The sequence below is a fragment of the Balaenoptera ricei genome, chromosome 11 (genome assembly GCF_028023285.1).
Source record: "Balaenoptera ricei isolate mBalRic1 chromosome 11, mBalRic1.hap2, whole genome shotgun sequence".
In the NCBI taxonomy this organism is placed as follows: domain Eukaryota; kingdom Metazoa; phylum Chordata; class Mammalia; order Artiodactyla; family Balaenopteridae; genus Balaenoptera; species Balaenoptera ricei.
Window position 1 is genome coordinate 58,449,331 of NC_082649.1, and position 21,125 is coordinate 58,470,455.

The 21,125-nt window shown below is 53.7% G+C and overlaps 1 protein-coding gene across 2 annotated transcripts in view; it reads left to right on the forward strand.

Annotated features, from left to right (window-relative positions):
- Positions 1–224: 224 nt before the first annotated feature.
- ACVR2B (activin A receptor type 2B) overlaps positions 225–21,125 on the forward strand; it is a 32,462-nt gene continuing 11,561 nt past the window's right edge. Inside the window, exons 1-7 of one of the 2 annotated variants that reach the window (XM_059939214.1) lie at positions 225–293; positions 18,190–18,397; positions 18,703–18,812; positions 18,966–19,117; positions 19,200–19,343; positions 19,840–19,983; positions 20,309–20,457. In XM_059939214.1, the coding sequence (XP_059795197.1) occupies positions 242–293; positions 18,190–18,397; positions 18,703–18,812; positions 18,966–19,117; positions 19,200–19,343; positions 19,840–19,983; positions 20,309–20,457 (959 nt within the window). In that variant the 5' untranslated portion in view covers positions 225–241. The remainder of the gene's footprint in view (positions 294–18,189; positions 18,398–18,702; positions 18,813–18,965; positions 19,118–19,199; positions 19,344–19,839; positions 19,984–20,308; positions 20,458–21,125) is intronic. The other variant, XM_059939216.1, reaches the window with a different exon arrangement.

The window sequence follows — 21,125 nt, forward strand, 5'->3', positions numbered from 1 at the left end:
GTCGCCCCGGAGCCCGGGCCGAAGCCTGCGTCGTCCGCAGTGGCCCTGAGCCCGGCCCCGCCGTCCGGCCCTTGGAGCCTGCACGCTGCCCGGGGACGAAGGCTCGGGAAGCGCGCGGGGAACAAGACCGAAGGAAGGAGCGGGAAGGAGAGCGCAGCCGCCGCCGGGCCCTGCGCGCCCCGGGAGCGCCGCGCGGCCCTGCCCGCGGGCTCCGGGTGTCCGCGGGGCGGCGCCGCGGAACATGACGGCGCCCTGGGCGGCCCTCGCCCTCCTCTGGGGATCGCTGTGCGCCGGTAAGGACGGGGCGCGGCGTGGGGGGCGCGGGGCGGCTTCTGGCGCCGTGCGGTGTTTACCAACAAAGGGCGGGCCCGCGGCCTCCTCGCCGCACCACCTGTACCCAGCTTGCATCTCCCGGGGCGGGGACGGGGGGCGCGCGGGGCGCCCTGCTCGCTGATCTTGGGGGGATGATCTTGCCTGTGCGGCGGTCTGCGGGGCTCCGGTTCGCGGAGGCGACCCCAGGGTCGGGGTTCAGGCTACACGGGTGCGTGGAACCGAGGGAGAGTGAGAGAAAATCCCAAGCTTGAGGAAGGTGGCCAAGCGGGGCGGTCAGATCTAATACGGGGTTAGCGGGATTGTAGGTGCAGCAGCGGCTGGGGGCAGGATTGCTTGACCCTCAGAGCCACTAGGTGTAGCGAAGCGACGCGGGCCGCTTCACACAGCCCGGAGGAGTCCCTTGCACCCCATCCCAGCAGCGTCTGCGTGGTGTTCCCCCGGAGGCGCGCCGTTGGCGCCAGCTCCTACCTGCGCCCGTTTTCCCTGCGGCGCCCCGGGACGCGAGGTGCGGCCACCCCGAGGGACTGCTTTGTTTTGGCCTCCTGGGAGGGGAGGTGGGGCGAGAAGACAAACCAACAGGTCCCTATTCGTTCTGGCCTCCGGGAAGCACGTGGCGGGGGTGGGTGACCCTCGCGGCCGGCGCTCGGCTCGCGTGCGGGTGTTTGAGGGTGTGTGGTTGCGGGTGTATAAACGCGGAGTTCCGCTGGGAGACCGCTTTTCCCCCAGGCCGAAGCACTGATTTTCCTCTTCTAGCGGTGCTGGGACGCGCCCTACTCCAGTGTGCGCGCAGGGACGGGCTCCGCGCTCGGCTCCGGACGGCTCCGGGCAGCCCTGGGAAGCGTGGGGAGCCGCGCATTAAAGCTCCAGGGAGCAGCCCGGGGCGGTCTCAGAGGCGGGTGTGCGGCAGCCCGGGAGCCTGGTCCTGCGCGTCTTTGTTCCCAGCCCCCATTACACATGCAGCGCGGGTCCCCAGCCGCCCGCGGTGGCAGCAGCGTAGAGTCTGGGAAACCCGCGAAGGGCGGGGCCGGGCGTGCAGGGGCGGGGCTGGGATCCCCCGGCTGCTGCGTGGGTGGGGAACGCGCATCTCCATCTCATCCCCACTCGCGCTCTACGCGCCTCCTTTGCAGTGTAGCAGGGTTTAGCTGTCTGCACCGAAGGCAAGTGAGTTCTCCGAGTGGGGCTTTGGAGCCGCGTAGCCTGAGTACAGCGACCAGAGGACAGAGACCCCTTATTGGTACCTGGGCACAATATGGAAGGGGTGTCATGGGTCTTTTGGAGCTATTTCCTGTGTCGTAGATGCAGAGAGTTGGTGGTGTTGAACCTGTTCCTTTCTCTGCCTTTTAAGTGCTGCTTTGAGGTGCTTCTCCCCAAGAATGAGATCTCTGAAGTGAAAGGAAGGCGTTGGCCTCTAGAGGGAAGGGCTGCAGCCAGACGACTTACTAGGCACGCAGCAGCTCACCTGACTGTCTCTGGATCCCTCCTGGAGGTGCTGGGCTTTTCCAAGACCATGTCTGCAGAGGGGGCCTCCTCCCGGGACAAGGACAGCCTCAGACCAAAACCCTCTCCCTAATTATCTCCGTCTGGCTTGGCCAGTCTCAGGTCCCTCCCTGATTATGCGGGGCAGGGTGGGATTGGGCCCCTGGAAGGACTGTATTTCCCTCCTCTTCCCTGGCTTGGGCGGTGCTTAGCAGTGCACCTTGCAACGTGGGGCAGCCAGAGTTAGGACAGAGTCCACCAACCTGTGTTCCTGCCCTGGAGGAAAGTGGGGGTCACTGGGTGTTTCTAGTGGTGACACCCGCCAGTCCTTTGGTGGCCACTGCCCTGACTTGTGAAGAACTATGGGAAGAGCCTCGACAGGCCCAGGTGGGAGCAGAGCTGGCCCTCCTGTTCCTTTGACATCCTTGATACCCTTCCTTCAAGTTCCTGGCTTGCTGTTTAGAAGTACCCACACCCCCTGCAGCACACAGTGCCCTTGTAGAAGGAAGATCTAGAACAGCACTGTCCAACAGAAATATAGTGTGAACCACACATATAACTTTAAATTTTTCTGGTAGTTATGTTAATAAAAGGAAAAAGAAACAGGTGTGTCTCAGTCTCCTTGGGCTGATTGTGTGGCTTAAACAACAACTTATTTTCTCACAGTCTGGAGACTGGAAGTCTGAGGTCAGTGTGCCAGCATGGTCAGGTTTTGGTGAGGGCCCTCTTCCTGGCTTGCAGATGGCTGCCTTCTCACTGCATCCTCACATGGGCTTACCTGGTGCTTGGAGTGGGGAGGTGGGGGGATTGTGGGGGTTTTTTCCCTCTTCCACTAACCCCATCATGGGGGCTCCACCCTCATGAACCAGTCTAACCCTTTGCAAAGGCCCCATCTCCAAATACCATCACATTGGGCATTAGGGTTTCAACGTACGAATTTTGAGGGGACGCATTCAGTCTGTGACAAGGTCAAATTAACTTTAATGGTATATTTTATTTAACCTAATGTATATAAAATAATCATTTCAACTTGTAATCAATATTAAAACAGACATTCTCCATTTTTTGTACTGTCATAAAAATCCACTGTGTATTTCATACTTACAGAACATCTCAATTCAGACTTTGCACATTTCAGATGCTCAGTAGTCTCATTTGGCTAGTGGCTACCGTATTGGATGGTGCAGGCCTAAAAGAAAAGGCAGAACTGATGCTGCAATAATGGTACAGGGTACTTGTTAGAAGATCAGTGTTAGTTAGTTTTGCACGTCTTCTGTATTCTGTGCCTGGCCCAGTGTCCTTGGGAAACAAGTCATTTGGCTCTTGCCTTGCAGTGGATATCCCGGACACACATCTGTGTATCCCGCAAGAACTTCTGACATCTGTCTCTGTACTTGGGGTTTAGATCAGGGCCTGTGGGTTGGAGAGTGTTCTGAGTGAAATGTCAGGAGCCATTGGCTGGGGAGGAGGACCTGATTCCTGTCTGTCACATTGGGAAGTGCAGGCCTTGACTGCTCCAAGCTGTCGTCATAGGCGGGCTTCTCTCTGACCCAAAGATACTGTCCATTTCCTCAGGGGAGAAGTGTGTGTGGAATCAGTGAAGTGACCCTCAGGCCCAGTGTAGTGGTAGGTGTCAAGGACACGGACCACAGAGTCATGGGCTGTTGGTGCCCTTCCCCGGGGAAGGGTGTCCTCTGCTACCTGTCCTTGTACCTGCTAAGAATTCCAGACTCTGCCCTGGCTGGCTGGCTGGGCTGCCCTTTGGGAAGAGTGGGCACCCTCCTCAGCTCTTAGAGATGCTTCCAAGGTAGATGATGTAAGAAACTCACCCAGACTCCCTGGCTCTCCACCTGGGTGAAGACATAAGATCTGGAACCCCATGGCCTCCCACAGCTTGGGTGGGCTGCTGTGGTGCACTACTCTGCAGGGTCTTTCTGGGCATCTCAATTCCCAAATAGCACCTGGACTTCCCCTGGCACTTCGCCTGAGGAACTTCCTTTCTAGGGAGCCCAGTGAAGAGTGCCCATCCTACACCATGGGCCCCTTTGAGAATCTGATGAAAGCTGTGGACCCTTCCCCCCCAGAAAATAAATGCAAATAAGAAAGAGAACCCATGTGAGAGTATGCACATACTTTGTGCACACTCACTGTTTGTACTGATACCAGCTAATTATGGCCCCCTGGGTTGGACTCCGTGAAGGCCTGTCTGCCCTGGTTGCCCTGCCCATTGTATCAGTCCTGGCCGGGGGCTGTGCACTGGGCAAGTTCCCACACTGCTGCCTCCACCTACCCTGTTCTAGCCACTGGGCATGACTTCTCCTTTACTTCTGCCTTGTGTGACCCTGCCCAGTGTTCACATGCCAGCCCTGATCCACCCCCCACCCCCCACCCCCCGTCCCCGCCCCTTCCTTCAGGAAGCCCTCCCCTGAGTGCCTGTGTATCCCTACCTGGGAGCTTAGGGTAGTGCAAGTGAGGACCGAGAGACATCAGGTCAGAGTTTAGGTCTGCTTGCAGATACTGGCCTGTTACCAGGGCCTGGGATCTGGGGGCTTAGGTCGGGGGGGGAGCTGGTCTGGGGAATACTTTTGAGAATGACGCTGGGTAGACAGCCCTCAGGCAGGATCCTGGCTGGCTAGACCTCATTCTAGAGCAGCGTTTCTCAGCCTTGACACTGTTGACAATTTGGACCCCATGATTCTCTGGTGTGTGTGGCGGGGCGGGGGGGGTGGAGGGCGTCTTGTGCATTGTAGGATGTTTAGCAGTATCCCTTGGCCTCTACCCGCTAAATGCTAGTAGCACTTCCAATCGCGAAAACCGAAAATGCTGAGTGGAGGGGGCACAAATCACCTGATTGAGAACCTGATCTAGAATGTTCTCATGCCTTTGAAGGGACAGAGAGTTGTGGGCGGTGGGGTTAATGGCTAATACCACCCCCCGCCGCACCCCCCCCCCCCCCCATCGGATTCAGGGTGGGAGGTTGAATCCTCAAAAGCCTAGGAGATTCCTGCTTCAGCCTCAGGGTTTGGTTCGAACTCTTGGTTCGGGAGTCCTGGCCACCGAGGAGAGAATCCTGGCGTCCTTGAGTTTTCTCAGAAGTGGTTCGGGTTTCAGGGAGGCGGCGATTGTGGGTGGCCGGGCAGCCTGCCTGCCGCCCCCGCCCACCACCCTGACCGCGCCGCCAGGTTCGCAGCGCGCCTCGCCCGAGGGCCCGGGGCCTCTGCGCCGCGCGGCGCCCCTGTGCGCGCACCTGGCAGCCGACGCGGGCCTAGCGGAGCGCCGGGCATGCCCTCCCCGGCGAGCCCAGCAAGCGGGCTGGCCGCCGGGCGCCCTGGGGAGGCGGCGGCGCCGCCCTGGGCCTGGAGCTCCGAGCCCGTGGACCCTGGGGCGGGGGCGCCGCCTCTCCCCAAAGGTACGGGGGCGCGGCTCCACCCTGGCCGGGGGGAGGTGCGGTAGACTGCACGGCCGGAGACGGGACTGCGCCCGCACCGCGCGGGCCCAGACCCGGGGGTTGATCTCTCCCGGCGCCTGTTGGTTGTGCTTGGCAGGCTGGCAGCCCCTGTTCGTCCTCCGCTCCTCCCCCCACCTACTCGTGGCTCGGCTGGGGAGCTTTACGGGGTCTCCTCTCTGATCTTGAACTCGGCAAAACACAGCTTGCTGAACTGGCAACGGATTACAGACGCTTCTTAGAGTAGGAGGAAGCATTCCCAAAAGCTTCAGTTTCCAAGTTCTCAATGTCGCTGGTGGGTGAAGTGCTTATTTTAAAGGTTTTTTGTTTGTTTGTTTGTTTGCTGGGGTTGAGACTCTGCTTCCATCTCTTTTGGAGTCTTTCCAAACTGGACTTTGTTGCCATCTCAGGATTCTTTATTTTTTTTCCCTTCCCTTCCATTCTGTCACCTGTTCTTTGTTCCGGAATAGACACCCACCCCCTTGTTTGGGGCTTCCTTTTCGGCCTTTCTCCACCAGACTCAGAGGCCTGCCATCCCAGCCCCAGAGGTGCCTGGTCCTTGAGGTCCTGGCGGTGCTGCTTCTGGATGCCTAGGTTGTTGGGTGGGGGCGGGGATGGGGGAGAGTAGAGGCTGCTGCCCTCTTCTGAGTCTGTTTTTAAAGTTTCTCAGTGCTGTTTTTGTCTGAGACAATGGTAAGTACTGGAAACCGACTGGTAACGCAGGCTGAGATTGTTTGGGGGTCAGCTGTGCCTCCCCTGGCCCAGGATCAGTCATGGCTTCCCGCATTTGGACAGCCCCATGCCTGGCCCTGGTTATCCCAGTCTGGCTGTACACATACATGTGCCTTTTTCGAACTCTCTCAGGGACTGGCAGCCCTAGCTGGGTGTTTTCATTCATGGGCACGTGATTGCTGGGACTGGGGGTTGGAAAGGAAGCCTGCCCCAGTGGGCGCATGTGACTCCTCCCAGGGGCCTTCTAGGGGCTGGGCCTGCCACTCAGTGGGACTTCTCCTCTGCCTGGTTTCTGGGCTGGAGCTGAGGCGTTCTGTGAGGTGAGCGCATGTTCTTGTTTGCAAACGTTTCTCTGCCGACTATTTCAGTTCCACTCTGACAACCAAGGAGGCTAAAATTAGTTCTGGGGAAGGAAAAGGAAGGCTGCTTGGAAACCCAAGCCCTTGGCTGGAGGATGGAGGAGGCTGCTTCCTGGGGCTTGGGCCCAGCATTTCGGAAGATGTGACCAGACAGCTGTTGTCTGTCCATCTGAGGAGAGGGAGGGGCCCCTGCTTACCTCCTAGACCTGAACCAGTGAAAACAGGAGGCTGACTTGGAAGCTGACGCTCTTGAGTGTTGATGCCAGGATGTTTTTTCCTTCTGGCTTGCATAGTGATGCACAGTGTTTTTAGGTATGAGGACAATGCCTCTTAACGTCCAGTGTCATTGACAGCCCTCCTTCCCCCTTCCTCTTCATTGATTCAGAAAGCATGCATGAGTTCTCAGAGCCTTGGGCTGGCAATCATGGGTTAAGAAACCCTTACTTTATATCCTGTTTGGGAATTTCCTTCTTACCCAAGTTTTACATTCCCTTCAGGTGCTCACAAGCCAGGCAGACCAGGGCCTTCCTTGGAACTGCTGGCTTGGGTGGGAGTGGGAGTGGGAGTTAGAGGAGAGCCCTGTGGTCCAGGCCTCATAAGTAGAGCCCTTTGTGCCCTGAGGGCAGAGGGGATCAGGGTTCATCTGCTGCTGGGGCTTAGAAAATAGAGAGAAAAGTTAGGTGAATTCTGGTTTCCCTTCCCACCTGGCTGGCCCCTCCTGTGAACCCGCTACCTGAGAGTGGGTCCTGCAGGACTACGTGGGGGAGCAGAGCCAGGGCAATGCGGTCCTGTCTCCCCTACCATGAAAAACCCCTCCCAAGTCTGCCCTCATCCAGGGGTCTCCTGGTTAGCCACCCTGGCATATAGTTGAGTGGTGGTCACATTGGCCATAACTTCTTTTCCCATTTAAAATTTTATTAATTTTTAGTTTTACAAGTAATACATATGGATTCAGTTGCAGAAATTTAGATATTACAGATAAAACCGGGGTCTCTTTTACCAGCCTGGTCCGCCGTCTGAGTCCTCCTCCAGAAGTGAGCCTTCTCAGGTTGGTGGATAGCTTCTAGACGCTTGACATATGTATCTATAGAAGTACTTAGAGAAATAAAGCTTTTTTTTTTTTTAACCTAAAATGGTATTACTCTTTTTCAAACATTTAACTGAAATATAAAATATGTATAGGATAGCGTAATTATCATAAGTGACAGCTTGAGGAATTTTCACAAACTGAATATGCTGATGTAATCAGCATCCAGATCGAGAATCAGAAATTTACCGGCCTCTCCCCAAGCAAGCCCTCTCTTGCTCCATTCCAGTCTCTACCCCTAAACCCCTAAGGGTAACCACTATCCCAACTTCTAACAGCGTATGTTATTTTGGCCTGTCATTGTGCTTTAAATGAATGAAATGTTACAGGATGAACTGCTTTATGTCCATCTTTTGCTCACCATGTTTTGTGACTTGCATCCGTGTTGTCACGTGTCATGGCCTTTTTTTTTTAAGCTGTGTCGTGCGGCATGTGGGATCTTAGTTCCCCCAACCAGATGTTGAACCCATGAACCCTGCATTGGAAGCGCAGAGTCTTAACCACTGGACTGCCAGGGAAGTCCCTGTCATGGCTTTTTAAACTCAGAGATCTGTTCTGGCAATCTTTTTAATGTATATGGATCTACCTCAGTCTTTTTATTTATTTATTTACTTTTACTTATTTATTTTTGGCCGTGTTGGGTCGTCATTGCTGCACTTGGACTTTCTCTAGTTGTGGTGAGCGGAGGCTGCTCTTCATGGCGGTGCACGGGCTTCTCATTGCCGTGGCTTCTCTTGTTGCTGAGCACAGGCTCTAGGCGCGTGGGCTTCAGTAGTTGTGGCACGCTGGCTTCAGTAGTTGTGGCTCGCGGGCTCTAGAGCGCAGGCTCAGTAGCTGTGGCGCACGGGCTTAGTTGCTTCACGGCATGTGGGATCTTCCCGGACCAGGGCTCGAACCCGTGTCCCCTGCATTGGCAGGTGGATTCTTAACCACTGCGCCACCAGGGAAGCCCCAGGACATGTGTATTTTAAATTTTGATAGATATCGAGAAACGATTATACATGGTTATACTGTGTCGTGGTGGTGGTGGTGATGGTGGTGGTGTGTGTGTCCTGTGTAATGTTAGATTATAGAGGTTGGAAATAGCCCACCTGATGAAGGGTGCCCGGACAGGGCGGGTGCTCACTTCCGCTGACCTGGTATCTGAGGAGCGCCAGAGAGGCTGCTTCCCATGTCTGAGGCTCCTGGTTACTGTGCCGACAAAGGGGAGGTGGCAGTGGACTAGCCAGGATATGGTCTGGGTTTGGGGTGGGTGTGCATGTGTGTGTCTGTGTGTGCTCACTAGCTAGGCTCCATGCTGCCTCCACCTCTCAGAGAGACTGAGGCTCTTGCTGAAGGTTGTGGGGAGCAGGGCTATACTGGTGCACCCTGTGTGTTTGACAAGCTCTGGGCATGGAAGGATCCTGATGTCACGTGTGATGATAATGGTGGTAGGAGGTATGGGAGAAACTTGTAAAAGAATTATTTTAGAGTCTGCTGAGGGGCTTTTCACACCAGAAAGGGTTCTGGTGAGCTTCAGTTCCTGGCTGAGCATGTGCCTTGCTCCCTTGCACGATCTTCTGCCTTGACTGGCTGAAGAATTAAAGAAGACAATTTGAGATGACTTGTTCTCCAAAGCCCCTGCTTTCCTAGTCCCTTCTTCAGCGTGCTCTCTACTTTTTCACTACTATTTTACTGGGATTCCTTGTGTAAGCCCACATGTCAGGCCCTGCTCGTGGAGTTAGGTGGAAGTGGGTTAAGGGTACTGTTTCCAGTGTAAGTGATGTCCCAGCCAGCTTTCCCACATTGTACAGGTGATGTGCACTGTCTGTGTATTAATCGGCTTAGGCTTCTATACCATGGGATACCACGGACTGGGTGGCTTAAACAACAGATATTAGTTTTCACAGTTCTGGAGGCTTGAAGTCCAAGACCAAGGTGCTGTCAGGATTGGTTCTTGGTGAGTCCTTCCTCCTTGGCTTGCAGACAGCTGCCTTCTTGCTGTGTCCTCACACAGCCTTCTCTCTGGGTGTGTACACTCCTGGTGTCTCTTCTTCTTCTTATAAGGACATCAGTCTTGTTAGGTTAGGGCCCCACCCATATGGCCTTAATTGACCTTAATTGCCTCTTTAGAGACCTTATTTCCTAGGACAGTCACATTGGCGGTTATGAATTTTGGAGGGGGACACAATTCAGTTCATAAGAGTCTGAAATAATAAAGTTGGTTGAAAGTGAATTTTCCTCTTGAATTACACTTTGGAATGGAAGTTACTTTTTTCAGGACTCTGCTTTGGGGTCAGTGTTCTTCTCGATTAACACTTTCTAAGGGCAGTCTTATCTCTACACTGGTATCTCAGTTGTTGTGTTTGTGTAGAGGTATCCCCTTTGGGTATTATATATGGTCCTGAAAATATATCTAAAACCTGGGTTAAAAGTAGATATGGAGATTTCCTCTTTTGATGATCAGGACCAACCCTCTTTCTGAAAGCACCTGAAAAGATGGACAAACTGAGAAAACATCTCTGGTTGAAAGCATTGTACAGCTACCTCTCAATGCTGAGACCTACCAGGCCAGAATATGTGTGAGAACAGAGGCCTTGGGTGGTGACTTTTACACTTGAGTCTGTTTTCAGCTCCATATGGGCAGCTGAGAAGCTGAGCCTTGCATTTGATAGCCTTGGGCTAGGAAGACAGGAATTGGAGTTCTAAAGAGAGGGTGGGTATAGTGAGCCCCTCTTTTTGGGTTGGGACCCCAAAGATGTAGAGGTGAGGGGGAGCCAAAAGAAGACAAACTCTAAAGTGGGATGAAGATGTTAGATGGTGGAAATCATGTTGCTTCTCAGCTTTCTCCACAGCCGAATTAGGAGTCTGTGTGATCAGTGGCCACTTGTGTATATTTGCTTTCCAACTTCAGAACTTCATTTCTGTGGTGCTTTCCCGTTCTTTTTGTCCTTATGGGTTTATGCCTTAAAAACCTTTTATTTGCTATGGTTTTAGTGGGGTTACAGGAGAGAGCAAAAATAACATTTGTGTATAATCCTTGCCCTTTACCTGGAAGCTATCTCACCACTGTCCTTCAGGAATGATGGGCCCTGGAGAAAGGCAAGTGTTTCAGAGAATGGCCCTGGACCCACACCTTGTTCCGTGGATGGTGCCAAGGAATCGTTTACAAAGTTCGAGGTTGGAAGTGGCTTGAGGTGACCTAGCTTGATTCCTTGTTCCTAGGCTGATAGAGCTCCTTTGGTCACCCTTGGAGATTGCTCCTGAACTTCCATTTCTGGCAATAATAGTGAACAAAACAGCTGAAAAACCTCTTCATACAAGACACATAGAAATGCTGGATAAAGTATAACAAATATCCTTTTTAAATGTATATGCATGATTGCATGTATAACAAAGTAAGGGACAAGCAAGAGTGGGCTGGAAGCTAGAGCTGTACCGCTTCACTGGTTAAAGCTGCTTTTCCCTGGGGGACTTTGCCTCTCTCCATAATTTAGAGATGTGGGTTTAGTAGCAGTGTGTGAGGCACAGGATATAAGATGTGGAATTGAGACTGAGGCTCTCACATGATAAGACTTCCACAGCGTTATTCATTCAGTGAAAGTATGGACTAGAGGGAACATTCTTTTGCTGATAAAGGGAATAGATAATAAAACTGTTGGTTGGTGGGGAGTGGGTAGTTTCACTTGAGAATTTGTAACCATAGATCTGTGCTTCCATGAGCTTGGGGTTGGAGTTTATACAATCTGTGTTTCCTGGGAGTTGAGTAATTAAAGTGATTCCAGATTGGTAATGTCCTAGAGAATTTGGCAGAAGCAAAAATATAAATTATCTCTGGAAGTTTGCCCCCTCAAACTTGGCTTCACTTTTTATTCCCACAGAAAAGGCCCCCACTGAACACAAACTCTGTATCCAAAAACAGAATCCAAAATTCCAAAACACACAGGGAAACAAGATACCATGAGTGAAATCATCAAAAGTAACAAGTGGCAGAAATAGATGTTCAGGAAGTTAAATTATGGAATTAGAAGTGAGGGATTTGGAAGTATGACAAAGAACAGAAGTATCAAAATTGACCAAGAAGGTTTTTTTAAAAATAAAACTTCTAGGGACTTCCCTGGTGGCGCAGTGGATAGGAATCTGCCTGCCAGTGCAGGGGACCCGGGTTCGATCCCTATCTGGGAAGATCCCACATTCCGTGGAGCAACTAAGCCTGTGAGCCACAACTACTGAGCCTGCGTGCCACAACTACTGAAGCCTGCGTGCCCTAGAGCCTGTGCTCCGCAGCAAGAGAAGCCACCACAGTGAGAAGCCTGCACACTGCAAAGAAGAGTAGCCCCCACTCGCCACAACTAGAGAAAGCCCACGCGCAGAAATGGAGACCCAGTGCAGCCAGAAAAAAAAAAAATAGAACTTCTAGAAATAAAAAAATAGATTAATTGAATTTATAAATTAAATAGAAGAACTAAACAGATTAGACCCAGCTAAAGAGAAAATTAATGAATTGGAAGTTAGACCTGTAGAATTATCTGTAATGGTGCTTAGACACAGAATTGAAAAATATGAAAGCAGAGTTAAGAGACTGGGAATGGTCTGATATTGTAATAGGAATTTCAGAATCATAGAATAGGGAGATGCAATATTCAAATTGATAAAAGCCAAGAATTTTTCAGAATTGGTGAAAGACATGAATCATCAGATTAAAAGCAGATTCTTCCAAGCAGTACAAAGAACTTTAAACATGGACTTAGACACATAGCTTATAGTGAAACTGCAGGAAGCAGATCTAAGAAAGCAGCCAGAGGGAAAAGACAGAATATGTACAAAGTTAAACTAATAGTAGACGTTTCAGCAATAATGGTGGAAGCCAGAAGACAGTGGAATAATATTTTCAAAATGCTGAGAGAAAATAACTCAACCTAAAAGTTTATGTTCTTCTGAACTGTCAGTGAGGAAAAAGAACAAACTAACATTTTCAGAAAGATGAACAAAGGCTTCTGTACCAAAAGATCTTTACTGAAGGAAGATGTTCTTCAGGAAGGACAGTGGTCCTAGAAGGAAGAGTGGAGATCTTCCTTCTAAGAAGGGTGAGCAGACAAGCTGGAGAATGTATGGACTAATAAGAAAATGTTGGGCTTCCCTGGTGGTGCAGTGGTTAAGAATCCGCCTGCCAATGCAGGGGACACGGGTTCGAGCCCTGGTCTGGGGAGATCCCACATGCCACAGAGCAACTAAGCTCTTGCGCCACAACTACTGAGCCTGCGCTCTAGAGCCCGCGAGCCACAACTACTGAGCCTGTGTGCCACAACTACTGAAGCCCACACGCCTAGAGCCCGTGCTCTGCAACAAGAGAAGCCACCGCAATGAGAAGCCCGCGCACTGCAACGAAGAGTAGCCCCCGCTCACTGCAACCAGAGAAAAGCCTGCTCGCAGCAACAAAGACCCAATGCAGCCAAGAATAAAGTTAAATTAAATTAAAAAAAAAAAAAAAAGAAAATGCTGACTTTATAAAACACAACTAATATCTGCTTTGGGAGGCGGATAAGAACAACTGATTAAATGTGGAACACAGATATTATGTTAAACTAATTTAATGTAAGTTGGAAGGAGGTAATTGGAGTTAGAACAATTAAGTTCCAATGAGGGATGGAAGAGATGTTGATTACTTTCAGGCTTTTAGCATAAATGTACATATTAAAACTTAAAGGCTAGCTTATAATAGGATAGAAATAGGGTGCATTACTTCCAGACCAGAATTGGCTGAAATAATGGAATTTAAAAAGATAATCCAAGGTGGTAGCAGTAGAGAAAAAACAAATTTAAACATACTGGTAATCATAAATGTAACAGGAGTCAATTCTAGGATCAAAGACAGTGTTAGATTGAGTTGGGATAAAAAAAGATACAGACAGATTTAAAATAAAAGTTGGAAAAAGATAAACTTTTGGAAAATACTACAAGAAATGTCATATAGCTATGTTAGTGTCACATAAAGTAGACTTTCTGGCAAAGAGCAAACAAATAAATGAAGGGGGTTACTATGTAGTAAGAAAAGTTTTATTGGAATATGTAAAAAATTTCTATAACCCAAAGGAAAAGCAGCCCAGCAGAAAAATGGGAATGGATGCGAACAGGCAGTTCTCAGAAGGGGCTGATGAACACAAGCATGATCGTTCTCACAAGCAGTCAGGAAATGTGGATCAAAACCATGATGTACGATTTCACCCTGACCAGGTGCGCACATATCAGGGGCTGACGGTGTGGCTCAGTGGGGCTGGAGTCTGTTGGGCACATAAATTGGTGCATCCACTTGGGAGAACAGTGTGACTGTAGCCAGTGAGTTGGAGATGCTCATCCTTATGTCCCATATCTCTAACGTGTGGCTGTATTCCCTAGAGAAATGCACGCTCATGAGCACCAGAAAACAGGCAAAGGAGGATTTGGGAGGGTTCACAGTGGCAGTGCTTAAGTCAGCAAGTGTTGTAAATGACCTAAAGGTCCAACAGGAGGATGGACACTTAGGTTGTGGTCAGGCCATGCAGTGGACTGTTCTGTAGCACTGAGAATAAAGGTCGCAGAGCATGTAAAGGGCATGTACTCTAGAGCCAGGCTGCCTGGTTTCAAAACCTGGTTTTGACACTTAACAAGTAACTTGGGTAGAGTTATCCTCTGTGTGAAAGAAGTTCAAAGATAAACGTAGGCACGTTTAGGATTCTTTTCTGCCTCTTGTATGTATGTGCCATTCCACCGTTGCATGCCCACACACACACGTGTGTGTGTGTGTGTGTGTGTGTCTGTCTGTCTCGTGCTCCAGCCCTCCCCTTCGCCCACCCCCTCACCTCCATTTAGGTTCCCTTGATCCCCCCCACACGGGCCATCCTCACTGGTCGTGGGAAGATGGTGAAGATGCTCCTGCGTGGATCGGGGGAGGTGGAGTCATAAACTTGGATACAGACACTGTGGCAGGGAGCCCTCACCTTCAGGACCCTTGGCTCCTCTGGAGGAACCTGCGGGCACAGCAGGTGCTCAGCTGACGGCAGGACCCCCTGAGGGGGCAGGGCTAGGGGAGCCTGAAGCAGGGCCTCCCGGGAAGAAAGCCTGGCCACTGTGTGTGTGTGGGGGGGCTGCCCCTCCTCTCTGGGCAGACCTGGAGGCTGGACCATGAGGGAGAAGGCTGGGCTCGCCTTGCGTGGCCACATCTCGGGCGTGGCGGCTCCTGGGGGGGTGCGCTGGTGCAAGGGGCCTGAGGTGGATGTGGTGGTGGCTGGCATTGCATTCTCACCACTCTACAGTGTAGGTGGGCTGCGCCCACAGGGAGGCGGGGGCTGCCGAGGGGCCTCCAGGAGCCAGGGGCAGGGTGCAGTGGCCCACTGGCTACTGGGGTCTGCGCTACCTCTGGGAGATGTTGGCTGAGCTAGATGCACCCCAAGGCCAGAGCTCGGGGGACCCCAGGGGAGGCGTGGCCCCTCTAGCTCCAAACCCTCCCACCAAGGCTCTGCCTCACCTCTTCATCCCTCTTCCTCTCCCCACTGGATTTTCCCCTTGTCTCCCCAGTGCAAGTCGGGTACATCCAGAGTCAGCTGGCCTGGGAAATAGACCTCAAGTGTCAAAGCCCATCATTTAGGTTCATCCCGCTCCTGGAATGTGGGTTCTGAGTGGAATCTGCATGTGTTCTTTCTTTTGGTGGTGGTGCGTGTCCAGGAGCGGGGTTTCTCTGTTCTGCCTGGACTGGGGGCTAGGGGAGCCCTGGGGGCATCTTTCTACCGAGGTGTAGGCCCCTTGGAACGTAAGGACGGCCTGCTGGGGACACTGACGCTGGTAGACCTGGTTCCTTCGGAGGCTGCCGGTTGGGCTGGCTGGTGCTCAGGGTAGAGTGAGCCCCTCACCCCGGCGTGTGGGGGGAGGGTCCCCACAGGGCTCTGAGGCAGCGCGTGAGAGGGGGCACAGCTTCCTCGCCTGCCGGGATGGGCGAGTGGGCTGGGGTCGGGGAGCCTCCTCTGCAGGGGGCCCCGGCTCTGTGAGTGTGGGCAGGAACCCTGTGTCTGTTAAAAGGCGGAGGTGGCCTTGTGGTTGGAGTGTTGCCAGAGGCTATAAATAGCTGAGTGTGTGCAGAAGCGGAGTGCCAGGGAGGAGGGGGAATCCCTCTCCAGCTGGCAGCAGAGGCTGGGTGTGGTGAGGGGTGGCATGGAGTCTCCCAGTCTCCCCTGGTCCCCCTGGGGCTCTGAATGCAAAGCTCTTGCAGGTTGGGTGTGCACACTCCCAGCCTGACAGGGCAGGGGGCTTGTGCTGTGACGAAATGGCATAGGCAGCAGGGGGGGTCAGGCTCGAATATAACAGCGAACGTGCCAGGCATTGTGCTAACCAGCGTTAAAATGCATTAACTCATCTCGCTCTTGGAACAGCCAAGGAAGTAGGTTCTGTTATCATCCCGTTTTCATGAGTGGGGAAAACGGAGGCACGGGGTGGCTGGATCACTCGCCAGTAAGCATCAGAAACAGGACTTGAATGGGGTCAAGGGCGCCTTTTGTTTTCAGTTGGTCTGTAGGAGGATCTTGTCAGGTGGGGGTCCAGTGTCATCCTGAACCCTTGGGTTCTACCTGGAGCCTTGAGATTTGGACTTCCCAGCCCTGACCACCTGGGTCCTGGCCACACGGTAGTGGCCAGAGGGGTCTCTGCCTGATCAGCAGCTTGGAGAGAGGAGCTGGGCCAGCCTTGGGCCATTCCTGATGTCTGGTGGCCTCTCTTGTTCGGGCTCCTTGCCTTATACAGGGGGTGGGGGCTTGTTGTCTGAGCGGAGATGGAAGCTCCCCTGAGGACCCTAGGGCTTGGGCTGCAGGCTGAGGCCATCCCTTCTGTTTTCCCCTCTCTTCAGAATCCTGCTCTAGCCAGGAGATAGCTCTGTCCGTTGGTCCTTCCTTCCTTCCATACATCCATCCTTCTATCCAGTCTGTGTCTGGAACTGGTTCTAGCATTCAAGACAGTCAAGGCTTCTGCAGTTAAAGCATCAGCTTTGCAGTCCTGTGGGGGAAGCCTGACATTTAAAAAGCAGTTGTCAAGCACATTTGTAATGATTTTTGTCTCTTTCTTTCTTTTTTTTTTTTTTTTAATTATTTCTTTTTTTTTATTTTTGGCTGTGTTGGGTCTTCGTTGCTGCGTGTGGGCTCTCTCTAGCTGCGGCGAGCAGGGGCCACTCTTCGTGTGCTACACGGGCTTCTCATCACGGTGGTCTCTCCCGTTGGGGAGCATGGTCTCCAGGTGCACAGGCTTCAGCAGTTGTGGCACGCAGGCTCAGCAGTTGTGGCTCGCGGCTCTACAGTGTAGGCTCAGTAGTTGTGGCGCATGGGCTTAGTTACTCAGCGGCATGTGGGATCTTCCCAGACCAGGGATCGAACCCGTGTCCCCTGCATTGGCAGGCGGATTCCCAACCACTGCGCCACCAGGGAAGTCCCTGTTTTGTTTCTTACATGAGTATTCGTTATGTTACTTTCTCTGGGGAGTTATCTTTGGTTACATTATTTTTATACTTTTTGAATGTCTGAAATAATCCTTTAAACAACAACAGGCAATTAGTCAAGGGTGATAAATTAGGTAATGGAGGAAGCACAAAGGCCTGTGGAAGTAGAGAGAGAAGAGCCAAAATATAAAGGAGAAAGTTGGGAGCATCTTGCAGCCAGAGGTGGTAACTTGTGCTAAGCCCAGAAGCCCAGCTTGGGGGTCTGCCCCACAGGTCAAGTCTCCCGGGACCCCCACTGAAATTGCTGCTGTGGATGCAGTGGGCCCCTGTGCCCTCTGGACTCGGGGCTTTGAGAGCACAGCCACCGAATGCTGCGGCAGGTGGGCAGGAGCCTGTGGGCATTGTCGGCACCAGCCTAGGCCCTGCCACTGGTGCTCACTTAGCCTTTGGCCTCCGGGATCCACCCCATCCTCTCAGCCCTGCCTCTCACTAGTGGAGCTGCTCTGAGACAAGGCAGAGACAGCGGCAGGAAGCTGCCCTCCTATTTTCTCAGACGTGGTCCCTGAGGTCTGCATCAGAACCACCCGAGACAGAGGGGGATGGTTAAAAACATAGATCCAGGGACTTCCCTAGTGGCGCAGTGGTTAAGACTCCGTGCTCCCAATGCAGGGGGCCCGGGTTCGATCCCTGGTCAGGGAACTAGATCCCACATGCATGCCGCAACTAAGAGTTCTCATGCCACAGCTAAGGAGCCCGCCTGCTGCAACTAAGACCTGGTGCAACTAAATAAATAAATTAAATGAATAACATTTAAAAAAAAACAAAAAATAAAAAATGTAGATCCTGCCCCCACTCCAAATGGATGGGTCTGGGCAGGGCCCAGGAATATGCATTCTTTAAACAAATTTATTTGGTTGGACGGGGTCTTAGTTGCGGCAGGCAGGCTCCTTAGTTGCAGCACGTGGGCTCCTTAGTTGTGGCATGTGAACTCTTGGTTGCGGCATGCGTGTGGGATCTGGTTCCCTGACCAGGGATCGAACCAGGGCCCCCTGCACTGGGAGCACGGAGTCTCAGCCACTGCGCCACCAGGGACATCCCAGGGATGTGCATTTTTAGCACCCCCCTCCCGCCCCACCCGGACGACACAGTGATTCTGACCGTGCCCTGGGGTTTTGAGGGCCCCTCCATTCATTGCTGCTGCTGCAGGGAAGCAGCCCCCCTCCCACCCAGGAGCCCCCCACTGTGCATCTGGCTGTCAGTCTGGCACCCTGCCTCCCTCGTGGGCCTGGGGCTACTCGGCAGCAGCTCTCTCCCCCGGGCACAGGTTCCGGGCGCGGGGAGGCCGAGACGCGGGAGTGCATCTACTACAACGCCAACTGGGAGCTGGAGCGCACCAACCAGAGCGGCCTGGAGCGCTGCGAGGGCGAGCAGGACAAGCGGCTGCACTGCTACGCCTCCTGGCGCAACAGCTCAGGCACCATCGAGCTGGTCAAGAAGGGCTGCTGGCTGGACGATTTCAACTGCTACGACAGGTGCCAGTGCCGCTGGGGCTGGGTGTCTGGAGCCAAGGCGGGGGCACGCGGGCTCTCGTGGCAGCCTGGGCGAGCAGGGGTGGTGCTGGGTCCCTGCCCCGTTGCGAGGTCCCCAGGAGGGCTCTGGGTGCACGTCCACCCTCTGTTGTCCCTCCTGACCCTGGGCCCCGCTTTAGGGGACGTGGGCTCAGGCTCTCGCCCCGCCCCCCGCCTGGTTCCCTGTGGGGTTCTCTGTGGGGAGGGGTTTGGCTGGGCCGCCCCAGGGAGCCTTCGCCTGAGGAGCGGATGGGAAACTGTTCCTCCAGGCAGGAGTGCGTGGCCACCGAGGAGAACCCCCAGGTGTACTTCTGCTGCTGTGAAGGCAACTTCTGCAACGAGCGCTTCACCCACCTGCCCGAGGCGGGCGGCCCGGAAGGTGAGGCGGGGGAGCGATGAGGGCCGGCCTTGGCCCCCCACCGACCGCTCGGCTCCTCCGTGGGGTGGGGATTAGCCGCAGGGCTCTCTGGTCTGGCCCTGGAGGTGTGCGGGTAGGCGGGCTGTGTGACGCCGGGCTCCGTGTGTCCCCCAGTCACGTACGAGCCACCCCCGACAGCCCCTACCCTGCTCACTGTGCTGGCCTACTCGCTGCTGCCCATCGGGGGCCTCTCCCTCATTGTCCTGCTGGCCTTCTGGATGTACCGGCATCGCAAGCCCCCCTATGGCCACGTGGACATCCATGAGGTGAGATGGGGCTGGCTTGGGGCCGGGCAGGGTAGAGGTGGGGAGGCCAGGCCAGATCCTCTTAAGCCCTCGATCCCCCCAGGACCCTGGACCTCCACCCCCATCCCCTCTGGTGGGCCTGAAGCCACTGCAGCTGCTGGAGATCAAGGCTCGGGGGCGCTTTGGCTGTGTTTGGAAGGCACAACTCATGAACGACTTTGTGGCTGTCAAGATCTTCCCACTCCAGGTGCGTGTGTGCCTGCGGGGCCCAAGCTCTCTGCCCCAGGGCAGTCCACGTCTTGTACAGCTGGGATGAGAGAGGAGTGGGCCCCATTGGGGGTGGTGACATTCACCGTGGGCCTAGGGGGGGGCTTTGCAAAACTTTGATTTGCAAAACCTCAATCCAGTCTGGTTTTCAGGGTTTTGTTTTGACATCAGGTTCTGCTTAGAGGCCCTAGACACCAGGCTACCCCGAGCAGTTGCCTGGGACACTTGGCAAAGCCAGGCCTCCTCTGCTTCTCACTGGTGGGTGGTCCTGGGCTCCTCACTTCTGTCTCTGGACCTCAGTGGCCCCCTTTGTAAATCAGGTGCTGGCCTTAGTGATCTCAGGGGTCACTGTTGGTCTGTGGTCCTGGGCCCGGCTCAGTCCTGCTTCACCTCCCTTACGGGGGCTGAGGTTGGGGGTAGTGGGAAGCTGCAGGGTGGCGTGGCTGCGGTGGGGTTCAGCCGCATCCCTGCCTCAGGACAAGCAGTCGTGGCAGAGTGAACGGGAGATCTTCAGCACACCTGGCATGAAGCATGAGAATCTGCTGCAGTTCATTGCCGCTGAGAAGCGAGGCTCAAACCTGGAGGTGGAGCTGTGGCTCATCACGGCCTTCCACGACAAGGTGAGCCACACCCTGTGGACCCTGCTCCCACGGGAGGTGACCGTGGGCCCCACTGGCCTTCCCCCGAGGTCACCCTTCATGGGTGTGGACATGAGGGTCTGCAATAAGAACCCCTCGCCCTGGGATCAGTTCTTACGAATGGGAGTAGTGACTTCATGATTATCACTCTCTGACGACACCCCCTTCCCAACCCCTCCTGGCCTCATGAATTCCAGCATCCCTTGGTCGGGGGTGGGAAGCCCAGCCAGTGGTCCATGGAGATGGCCCTCCCGGGGCTGGGCTGGATCCCGTCCTCCTGTGCCCAGAGTCTGTCTGTTCCCTCTAGGGCTCCCTCACGGATTACCTCAAGGGGAACATCATCACATGGAATGAACTGTGTCACGTGGCAGAGACAATGTCAAGAGGCCTCTCATACCTACACGAGGACGTGCCCTGGTGCCGTGGCGAGGGCCACAAACCGTCTATTGCCCACAGGTACCTGGGTTAGCAGTTGCCCTCTCTGCGCTTGACCTGGAGCTGCAGAGAGGGTTGGAGGGTGAGAGCAGGGCCTGGGGGTCGCAGCTTCATAAACGTGGTTAGCTGCTCTGTGGTGTGTCAGAGGCAACCGCACAAAACCCTGTGCCCACCTGACTCTTCCCCTGCCTTCTGCCCGCGTCCCCTGCAGGCTGTGGCCTCGCAAGTCAGTTCTCTGGTGCCCTCCAGTGGCCGCAGGAGGAAGTGCCGACTGCTGACTAACTTTGGAGAGTTGGTTTAGCAGGTCTCAAACTTTATGGTTAGGATCCCTTTACACTCTTGTGGGTTATGTCTGTTGATATTTGCTGTATTAGAGCACACATATTCCATTAACTGTCAGAGTGATGACAGGTGTGTGTAGCCTCTGGAAAACTCTATACTTTTGGGAGAATGAGCTTAAAAAAAGGCAAATAACGGATTATTATGAAAAGTATGCTGACCTTGCAGATCCCCTGAAACAGTCTCGGGGATTCACTGGGGTCCTTGGATGGCGCTTTGAGGGCCACTGTGCTACCTCCTCGTCACAGTGGCAGGCACTGCTCTAAGCACTTAGAAACACCAAGTCATTTCAGCCTCATTACTGCCCTGCGAGATAGGTACTGTTTTTCCCTGCCCCTCTTACAGGTGAA